Consider the following 11,540-nt stretch of genomic DNA (forward strand, 5'->3'; position numbering starts at 1 on the left):
AGCATGTGACAGCATCATAGAAGGCCACCAAGTTGGTCGAGCACGACTCCCCTTGGTGAACCCATGCTGACTACTCCTGATAATCTCCTTTTCTCCCAAGTTGTCTGGAGATGGTATCCAGCACAAGCTGTTCCATCACCTTTCCAGGGACAGAGGTGAGGCTGACAGGCCTATAATTACCCCGGATCTTCCTTCTTGCCCTTTTTGAAGACCGGAGTGACATTGGCTATCCTCTAGTCTTCAGGGACCTCCACTGTTATCCAAGACCTCTCAAAAATGATGGAGAGCGGTTCGGCAATGACCTCCGCCAGCTCCCTCAGCACCCGTGGATGCACCCCATCAAGTCCCATGGACTTGTGGATTTCCTTCTTTCATTTAACCAACAGCTCAACCTTGCCAATTTTCTGCCTCCTCTGCTTGATAAATAGCATTTTTCCTAACTTAATTTATCGATATGCTCTTCATTTTTATTGCTGTTATTTACAATTTAAGATATGGTTGTCTCTTATTCTGAACTTTCATCTGATTTCCAAAAAGAATTTCACTTTCTTAATGGTAAATGGCCTCTTTTTAGCCCTCAGATCTGTTGCTTCAAAGAGTAAAAATTGTCTTTGGCCATTCAGAATTAGATCATACCAGATAAGACTACTGTTACTTCTGACAAGGCAACAGAGTCAGTGCTTTAATCAAAACCTAATTTTACTAGATTGAGTTTTCAAGAATAAAGATAAAAAACGAAAACTGCAAGTGCCACATTTGAAAGAAGTTATAGTATTTCCAATGCAGGCATTTGTTTTCCTGGTTGATGATTACAGTTTTTTCACCCAATTCTTCCACATAAGCTAGAACAGCCCAGAGTGAAGTTTGCAGTTTCTCTCATAGCTAAGAGAGAATCCAAGTATTTATTTTCATGTTGCTTTTCTTTGCTTTGTATTTGATATCCTACTCATAATAAAAAGAGTAGCATTTATCAGTGTTTATATAAATTGAAAACTTCACTATACAGCAGAAAGAAATTCATGGCTTGCTGCACTGATAGGCTGCATCATGTTCCAGCCCATAGGCAAAATGCTGAGACCTCACAGTTGTCTGCTTATAAACTACACTCTTACAAAGAATTTCTGAGGCAACAAACATTCCTCCCCTGCTTTTAATTTCCCCTGTGCTGTTCAATTTCATTCACCAACTTCAGTAGAACTGTTTTGAAAGACATGGAGATTGAGGTAGGAGTTTTCAAAGAGACAGGAGTAAGTGCTTACTTCTGTTTGCTAGTTTTGAGAGATGAATATATAGTTCCCCATGGGCCTACCAGAAACTTCAGCCTTAAAAACCATTTTGAAATACATAGTTTGTATGCAGACAAAAGTAGTAGTTTTTGCGTGTATATTGATCATAATCTTTCTTCAAAGCTTCACATCAAAGTAAGTAGAAAGCCTTTTGTAAAAACAATCAAAGAGGAAATATCACTTAAACAAGTAAAGATGTGAATAAAACAAAGGTAAGAGAGGTATATACAACTGATAAATTGGAATTTATTTGTCTCTTACTCCATACTAACACTTACTCTGAACAGCAAGTCAGAATGTAATCATATTACTTTGGAAGTGACAAATCTAGTTCATTGCTGCTTTCTGATAACTTAAAGTTAATTACTAGAATTCTGCTATAAAATAACATTTTATTTATGACAATTTATATTGTATATTTAGGACAACAATGACATTAGCAGTAGAATTAATTCATAATTCTGTGAACTACAAGATACTTTACATTTCAGCAATGTCGACTCAAAAGGCAGACAGGATTATTTTTATTTTTTTTATTTGATAAAAACTCATTCTAAATTCTGAGAAATAGATGCTAACTGGAAGCCATAAAAATCTTTGTAAATAAACAGTGATTAAAATGTGAAATTCTTAAAATCTCCATGCTTTAAAATATGGAAGATTAAGTAATATGAATTGTGTCAATTCAGCTTTGTCCAAGAAATGCCCATTATTACTTCTGCAACTAGAAAGGGAGATGGAATAAATTTTCTTTTGGTTTGTTGAATTATTCACATTGGTCAGAAGGCTATGTGCAGTTCACCTGTCTCCTCTGAGAGACATGTTTACCTTGAACAGTTGTGCCAGGAGGGCAGCTCATCCAGGCTTTCCTGCAGCTTGCAAACTCAGTGTGTCTATTTTGGCTGTGGTTTGGAAAAAGCCAGGGCACAGGAGGAATTCTAATGTGAGAACACAGTTTTGTCCTGTCTCCTTCCTATTCCAAGTGGATAATAGGCCAAACTCAGCTGGGTTTTTACAGTTTTCTTTGTACAAAAGAAAACCTTTCATTTCAATATTATGACAAAATGGAACTGCTGATTTTCTATGTAAAAAAAAAAATCTGAAACATAGATCAGCTTCACACGACTGCTGTTGAAACAGATGGAATTGAATGAGAATTTTAGTTCTTTAGTTCTGCTCTTCATTAGCTGAATTGTGTTCTGTTTAATGCAGCAGATGGGCAGAGAGGCAATCTCTCTGCTTTTTAAAAAGTCTTTTTGCCTGTCTGGCCACCAAATCAAGTTCTCTTGTTGCTTTTCTCCGTTGTCTGCATATCCCGATTTTTTTCAGAATGCTAAACTAGCAATCACAACTCATTTTTTTTGTGAAACCTGGTACGTAATATAGCGTGCAGCAGTCCATTCTGAAGACCAACATAATCATTGTTATTTTCAAGATTGTTCAGCAGCAAACAACTTCTTATTAAAGTTGATGAGGTCTCCAAAGTGGTTAGTATTATATATTCAAGTTGTCAACTGTAAGCACAGAGTTTTAAAAATCCTGATTATTATCCTTCAGAGCTCTGAAAGGAAATAACATTGTCAGTTCTGCAATATTAGCTTCATTTTATCTGCATCACTCTTTCCTCATCATGGCTTTACATTGATGAAAGGTTCTTAGCAAAGTGTCATTAATTCACAAGGAAATGCAGAGCAAAGTTTCCAGTACACTAAAAGGGACACTCAAAAAAGGTATTTGGCAAAGTAGTCATAGACTACATAGAACAAAACTATACTGATTTTTTTTTGTACATTCAGATAATTTTATGTGCTTTTGAATTTGATAGAAGAAACAACAACTACATAATTTGAATGTCATAATTTACTAAAAGGAAAACAGACAAAAATCAGTGTTTTTCAACTCAGTCTTGCACTTAGTAATCCTAAAGCAGCCAGAACCTCTGCAGCCTAGCGGATAGGGTAGACGTTTGTGCATACTGCAGAACCTAATGGGTCATCCAGTAGGCGTGAAGGAGAACCAAAGAGCAACACACTTCAGCTATTGCCCTCTTTTCTGTGCCCTGGCATGCTCCCTGCACTGAAACCTAGAACAGAGCCATTTTGAAAACTCTTCATCTAAGCTATTTACAAGACATCACTCATAGCCCTTTTATGTCACCAAATCACTACATACATATCCAGCTTTACACTATTCCTGCATGCTTCTCTTCCATATAATTCACTGTATTTGGTAATACATCCCTCAGCTTTCTAGACTTATTTTTACCTCTTAATGAAATTTGTCCAGTAACACGTCAGTTCAGAAAGTTGTGAAAGTGCATGCCATATATTCAGCTGTTTAGTCATGTTAGAGATAGTCTATACACTGAACAGGATATGAACAGAAGGTACTTCCATGCAATTTACGGTGCCTGTGTAGCCTGCAGTTTATCAGGCTGATATCGCCATCATGCCTGTTTCTTGTTTCTTTGTGTGCATGTGTTTGTTTAACTATTGAAAGGTCTTATAATTATGAGCTGAAGTTTTCCTGTAATCAACTTGAGAACAAAAACCCAACATGCCATCATATCCCTGTCCTGGCAAGGCAATGCCACATCTGTTGCCTGTAAAGAATGGCAGGGTCCAGTTCATAAAGCAGTGCATGAGATTTCTGCATTTAATTCTGTAGAATTTATGGAAGTGGACTTGTGCTTGCTGTGAAACACTGTGATATACCCTTTCTTTTGCACATATAACATGGGTCCTCTGTTATGTACTAAATATAAGCAGAGTAAGGGATTATTCTAGCCAAACAAAATGATGGAAGCAGCCAAAAATGGGGAAGGAAAGATTTTGGCATAAATGTGCGTACTTTGTCTATTCATTATTAAAGAGAGTGTATGTATATATAATCGTTCATTGAAATATTTTCATTTTACAAATTAAACCTGCCTTGAGGCGGGCTTCATTTATTTGCTGGCAAGTCACATGAATTTTTTTCCCCTTTTATTTACTGAACCGTTCTTAAAAGGCAGCTAATCTTTTGACAGACCCTACATTATTCCTCTTACTGCTCTTTTGCATTAGGTATAAGGTCAAAGCTCCAAACCTTCCTGCCAGTATGTTAGTACAAACCCTTCCAGTAAGTCTGGACACAAACAATACTCTGTGCCCAAGAAGCATCAGTGCCTGTGGTTATTTTTAGTGGGTCCTTGCAAATATTTTTTGCAGTATTCAGTACTTTTACCAGTGTTCTGGAAGACACATAAAATCAACACTTTGAAATTTTAGTGATCATTGGAGCACAGTAAAGGCAAGGAAGAAAAATTTAGAGTAACAAGGGAACGCAAACAGTTTTCAGCTGCTTTCAATATTTTATAATCAATATGCTGTGAAAGTGAGTTAAAATGCAGAAAGGACAGAGAGCATCCATGGTGAAGTTATATTCACTCCAAGACAAATCACTTAAGAGAGCTGTGTTAGTATCTGTCAAATAGTGATCATTCTTTGGCAATAGGAGATTCTTTAGTGTAGCGAGATCTGGATGAATTAGAGAGCTGGACAGTCATCCACCAGATGAAGTTTAACAAGAGCAGGTGCCAGATTTTGCACCTGGAACATGTCAATTCTGAATATATGTACAGAGTGGGGGAAAAGAGGCTGGAGAGCAGCCCAGTGGAATGGGGATCTGGGAGCTCTGGCTGACAGCGAGTGGAACATGAGCCAGCAGTGTGCCCTGGCAGCCCAAAGGGCCAACCGTATCTGGGGTGCAGCAGGTCCAGCACTGCCTGCAGGTGAGGGGCTGTCTGCTCTGCTCTGTGCTGTGCGGCCTCACCTATAGCACTGGGTGCCACAATAGAAGGACATAAAACTATGAGGAAGCGTACAAAGGAGAGCAGCAAAGATGGTGAATTGTCTGGAAGGCAGAATGTGTGAGGAGCAGCTGAGGTATCTTCATTTGCTCAGCCAAGAGAAGAACAGGCTAAGGGAGGTCTCATGCTGGCGTCCAAAAATAGAATCTTTTAAATTCAGAAAAAAATGCTCCCTGCTCCCCTTTTCTCTTGAATCTTCTGATGAGAACTGTACATTTCACAACCTGCTGCTTCAACACAGGTAAATGTAATCAAGAGATTAGGTTAAGACCAAACTTAATTACCACATTTTCAAGCCAGGACATAATTTTTTATCTATCACTGCTCGAAGTGTTATTTCAGACCTGAGTCTTGCACTTTTCATGGAATTAATTTATTGGTGAGTGTGGACAGGGAGGCAAAGTCTGAATATTTACACTTTACGTTTTGACAGCTTGGACTCACGACTTAAAAAAACACAACAGAACTTACATAAAAGTACTTAAATACTTCAGGCTAAAAAATATTTGTTTTCTTCCATCGTTTAGATACTGAGAGGGTAAAATATTGGTGATGAAGTCAGAAAGTGAAGTGACATATCTGCAAAATAACTAGGCCAAAGAAATGAGAAATCATGCTTGTTTGGAAAAGGACGTTGATATTCTACTATAGAGACTTTAAAAGAGTTTGTTTCGTCTTCGTTGAGATGTATTCCATAAAGCAACGAAAAGTACTCATGAGTAATAATTGACAAAATATAACCCTGTTCTTAAGTCAGAATTCTGAATACAGCTAATGAACTGAGAGATATAATAATAACTGGACAATTCATTTTCTGAGGAAAAGTGAAATCTATAGCAAAAGCTCCTTGATGAATGCCAGTATAAGTTTTCCAAATAAATATATAGCCTAAGGTTTTTGTTTATGGCTTACATTGAGTTCCCCCGTACAGACTTTTATTAGACTTACAAGAGGAGGAGTGCAAAAAATACTGTGCAAAATCTGGTTGAAAAAAATTATGCTTTCTCAGTTTACAGTGAAACAGAGATTGCACTGTCAACATTAAACTAAGCAAAGTCTTCCATGCCTACTCAGAGTTCCTGTTCACAGGTGATATATTTTGTAAGACAGAGAAAATATGAAATGATTTATAAAACTAGATTTTTAATACTTTTAGGCAAATTGAAAGAGTGGTCCTTAGTACTGTATGGAACATCCATCCAGCCATACTCACCAAGAAATGATTTTCCAAAAGTGGAAAGAGTACGCTCCAGTCCAGTTGAAGATCCTACAGAAGATTATGGAACGGAAGATTATTCAGGTTCGTACATTAATTTACTCTGCGCATTTACTGCCCTGAGACTCTGCATATATAAAACATTAGACCTTGTATTGTCAAAATATGGTCACACATTGTAAAGACTCCTGGCATGCTTATTTAGTATCTGCTTTCTTCTGTGTTTTGTGTTTCTTAGATCTTTTGCATTAGTTCAAGACTAGGATTCTGTTGCCATTGTAGGATCTGTGGCCTTCAGTGCCTGGGAATTAGGCAGTACTGAAAGTTTCCAGAAACAAAAATAAAAATAGCCAAACAGAAATATGTTTAATAAATTGAGCTTTTCGTGAATTTTCTCTGAGTAGAACAGTAAGGTTGTATTTATATTTCATCTAATTAGTTAGAAGTGCAGTGGCAAAATTGATAACAATTATGCAGGATTTATGATATTTGTAAGTGGAAAAATCAATGCACTGAAGCTAGAACACAGTGTTGACAGAATGACTTTGCAAAAATAGTTTCATAAGAATATTCTTGGTATGAAAGTAGTGGGAGTACAGAACAATTTGTTTCATAACTTAATGTTCTATGAGTTTAAGACAGTTTCATATTTTTAAGCTATGGTTAACATTCTGTGTAGAATGTACTACTTTTCATAAATATTTATATATATGTATGCACAAACGCATATATGAAGAATACTATTTTCTACATATACGTGTGTTGTTTCTTGTTCATCCCCATAGAAGTTTTTTAGTATTTTCATTAGGCTTCAAAAGAGTTAGATTTTTTGTGCTGCAGGATAAGTCAAGCGGGCAGTATTCCTACATGTATTCCGACAGTGTCAGTACCTTTACATAGATGATTAGTGCTGATGAATCTTAAGCATAACTCCTGCAAGCTAACAGCACAGTGTTCAATTTAGAAGTTTATGTTATTACAGTGTCCTGTCATAGTGTGTCAGACACACAGTCCCTATTTTTGCTGGAGAATTGCTCAATCCCTTGTTTTGGTAGATGACGAAACACTGCTGTCTCTGCTGTAAAGGTCACTAAGCTTTTGTTGTATGAACTTGCTCTTGTTCAAGTTTACTTGATATTAAGAGCCATGTAAAGGTGTCTGGAAAGGTTAGAAGTTTCATTTACTATGGAGCAATGATCCTGACACAGTTGAGAGTTCACACATGTCCTTGTCCCTTATATAAAGGCAGGAAATGATGGCTCTCTCATCCCCTAGCTGCTTGGAACTGTTTGGAAAGTGTAAACATGACTGTGGATGAGATGAAGGACTTGCTAATAAGCAAAAGTTAATTGAGGCTTTTGCAGCATGTAGCAGCACAGAGGGAGGTGAGTCTGGTCACTGGGGGTTGGATCACTTCTGCTGTGTTAGCCACTCAGACCACCTGCCCATTTGTTGACTAGAATAGCTGCTGATTATATTGACCTGCTTGTGATAAGCAGTGTTGCTAATCATTCCATATTATGAATTTCAGAAGCCTTTGCGTGTTTCTAGATAAAATTTAGATTGATTTGTTAGCCGTTAGAAAAGAGACTGTTTGGATCCAGAAATAGTATCTGATAGATTACATAGAGGATGCCATGGCTGTTAAAAATTATGTATCAATGTGAACACATGCTGAGGCCAGAGTCTGCAAAGATCTTCAAATATTAAAAAATTTCTCCTTTCACTGTGGTCAAATTACAGTTTGGACATACGCTCAAATACACAAAAACATAGTAATTGTATTCTGTGTTAAAATAGTATATTTTGAGAGGTGTTAAGTACCAAAGGAGAAGTTTTAATTCCTTTCCTGTATTTTGCTTTTAATACAGGTCCATGCAATGCAGAATGCAGTAAAGTAGGGTGTGATGGGCCAGGACCAGATCATTGTACTGACTGTCTTCACTACTACTACAAATCCAAGAACAACACACGGTAAGACCAAAATTAAAAAAAAAATCTTTTTTAGATTCCTTAGTATGTATCTTAACTTTCTTTTCTCTTCTCTTTGCTGCAGTCATGGATATTTTCCTCTGATTTCGACAAATTTTCTTAGGAGTTAAAAAAACTGTTTCAGAATTTCAAGTACAGTACTCAAACACTCTTCCCTGATTATTTCCTCATTTTTTTTGTGAGAGGTTATTTGTGTGTAACTGTGATAGCAACCACAACTTTAGTGACTGTACTTGAATAAGATAGGAAAAAATGTAGATCAAAAATCGTACAGTATGACTGTCTGTCGAGGTGTTTGCCGGTGAGATAGCATATGCTGTAGGAAAAAAAAAAAAGCAGAAACAGCCTGATGCAATGCTGTGGAAGATTACATGATCATTAGAAAACACGTGATCATTACAAAAGCAGCAATGCTGAGAAATACTTCTGCTTTGCAGTCATGGTCCAGGAATGTGGTGGCAGGTTATTTCATTAACGACTCTGCCTTCTCTTCCCTGCTGTCTGCAGGATCTGTGTTTCGACCTGCCCACCTGGTCACTACAATGCAGACAAGAAACGCTGTAAAAAATGCTCACCCAATTGTGAAACCTGTGTTGGAGGCCATAGTGACCAGTGCATGACCTGTAAATCTGGCTACTACCTGAATGAAGTAACCAATAGCTGTATTACCACCTGCCCCGATGGGTTTTACCTGGATAAGAGTTAGTATTACTTATTATTTCTTTATTTTGGGCTACAGAATTTGATCTGGGGACGCTGATGGAATACTGATAAGCAGGAAAAGTATGTTGAATGTATCTATCTTATCCTAGTCCTCTTATTACATTGTTGCTAAGTGTGATCAAGAATCTACTCAGAAATTAACCTTTCTTCATTTTAAAAATCATGCTTAGAGACAGGATTTCATTTGTGGTTGCAAATGGGAGTAACCAGCAGAATGAAGGTAGTCCACAGTCAGCTGGAGGACAGAGCAGGTTACTGCAGCTCCAGAAGGGAAAGGCAGCATCCAGATTGTGAACACAAAGTATTCCTATTCCCCATTCTCCCATGCTGTGGGAATGCTGTAGAAGAGGCAGCTGAGAAACTGACCGTGGTTGCTGAACTAGATCTCTGAGAAAATCAGGCTCCTCAGGTGGAAAAGGTAGTTGCAATTAATGTTTCCTGCAGGTTTCTGACCTGTAATGATGTGATAACTCAGGAGCAGTAATTCTCTGCTACATGAGATGCAGGGCTTCCATTTCCTCCTGAGATTGCCAACTTTGTGTAGCAAAAATGGACATATATTTAAACATACACTTAAACTACACGGACTTCAGTTATCTTTAGACACGTGCTTAAAATATGAACATGTACTCAGAGTGCTTGATTCAACTGCAAGCCCTGAGCGAGGGTTGCTCCGAAAGTAATGCCTCCTTTTCTGTTATGTTGACCCACAATTTCAGAGGCAGAAGATGTTGATAATCTGAACATTCCCATCAATATTCCATTACATTTTGTTGTGAGACAGATGGTAACAGAGGGGCAGTCTGACAAAATGGCGTCTGACATGGAACTGAGAATGAAGCAAAGGGGTGGAATTGAATTTCTCCATGCAGAAAATGTTGCACCAACTGACATTTATCAATACTTGCTGAATATTTATGGAAACCAAACAATAGATGTGAGCACAGTAAGGTGGTGGGTGGTGCATTTCAGCAGTGGCAACAGCAATGTGAAAGACAAGCAATGTTCTGGATGGCCAAGCATCCATGCCATGAAATGAAGAGCATCTTGACCAGCTCATCTGTGTGAATCAGCTAATGGTAGTGACTGTGTTGAAAACCAGGGTTTTGTAGCTGAGAATTTTCTCTATCAAATAGTGTTATTTGCTCTTTGTATCTGTTGTAGTTTCCATGGAAATAAATAGGAGGCATTACTTTTGGAGTGACCTACGTAGATACCTAACCTTTTACTCTCTGTGCCATGAAGCTTCTGTTCATTTTTGAGGATTAGTAAATGCAGGTACTACTCTAATTTTTCCATTTGCCACTGTATGAAAACTACAGTGAAGGGATTTCCCTTCCACCCAACCAAGATGTGTAAATGAAAATTTACAAAAATGGGACCACAAGGTTTTTCTTCTCAGAGTTACATGGCACCGCATCTCAGAGACTTCTCTTAAAGTAGGGAGCTCGTGAGATGGAAAGGCAGATGTTAGGTAAATTATGTCCCAACTTGGTTAAGATCAAAATTGTTTCTTTGAACTGCAATACATGTAAGATAAGACAGACTATTTGCATGTAAGGTGTAAAAAGTAAATTGCAGGATAGTTTCTGGAACATATGGCAGCCATTAGTGTTTGACTTGCTATATGAAAAGCCAATTTAAGTCCATACTGTAAATAGTTAGTTTAAATATAAAGCGTTTACAAAGATTTTTGAACAAACTCAGAACACGATATTTCTGCAGAGCCTTCAGATATAATGAAGATAGTGTTTATGAATAGACTTGCTGAAGGAAAAACCTAATGACAGAATTTAGACATTTTTGTTTGTCTTTCTGGTTTCAAGCTAGAAAACTGTAAGACACATAATAATATCTCCAGATAGTTTTATAAAATATAACTGACCAAGGTTTTCTGGGCTGTTTTCTTTTTTTCTTTGTAGATAAGATTGTTTGCCGAAAATGCAGTGAAAATTGTAAGACATGTGTTGAATTCCAAATCTGCACAGAATGCAGACATGGGCTAAGGTAAGGAAAAGAAGGCTGTCACTAAACGCAGTACCCAGAGGCTAATGAGACTGGATGTACAGTGAAGAATGTTAGATAGCTACTCAACCTTGAATAGCCCCCATTTCACGTTTTCCATTGATGTTTAGGTTTTAATATAGTATTTTATTGTGCAGCTTTGTGCCAGTTTGGCCAACAAAGGGTTTTTAAAAGACCTTTCATTTCAGGTAAAATAAAAGCCACAGTCATGTGGAAAACTGACTTCTGCACTTCTTTGACCTTCAGTGTGGCAATCAAGGATTATTTTAGAGGTTGAACTGATGAGTCATATTAATCTTTGATTCATTCCTGTGATAGTTAGAAACTATTTTCTTATCTTTATTGTGTTTCTTCATACATCCAGTTATTCACTTATCTCAAGTACCTCAGGCTCCATTCTATTATGATATAGTATGCACATTATTTTAAGCAGCAGTGGATATTTTTA

General features: G+C 37.4%; 1 protein-coding gene across 1 annotated transcript in view; it reads left to right on the top strand.

The window, feature by feature from the left end:
- Positions 1 to 11,093, top strand: part of LOC100543744 (proprotein convertase subtilisin/kexin type 5-like) — a 30,293-nt gene extending 19,200 nt beyond the window's left edge. The window contains exons 4-7 of the mRNA XM_019611023.2: positions 6,293 to 6,436; positions 8,224 to 8,326; positions 8,852 to 9,045; positions 10,990 to 11,093. Of these exons, the coding sequence (XP_019466568.1) occupies positions 6,293 to 6,436; positions 8,224 to 8,326; positions 8,852 to 9,045; positions 10,990 to 11,078 (530 nt within the window). The 3' untranslated portion in view covers positions 11,079 to 11,093. The remainder of the gene's footprint in view (positions 1 to 6,292; positions 6,437 to 8,223; positions 8,327 to 8,851; positions 9,046 to 10,989) is intronic.
- The last annotated feature ends 447 nt before the right edge of the window (positions 11,094 to 11,540 follow it).

The sequence above is a fragment of the Meleagris gallopavo genome, unplaced genomic scaffold, assembly GCF_000146605.3.
Source record: "Meleagris gallopavo isolate NT-WF06-2002-E0010 breed Aviagen turkey brand Nicholas breeding stock unplaced genomic scaffold, Turkey_5.1 ChrUn_random_7180001851964, whole genome shotgun sequence".
NCBI lineage: Eukaryota > Metazoa > Chordata > Aves > Galliformes > Phasianidae > Meleagris > Meleagris gallopavo.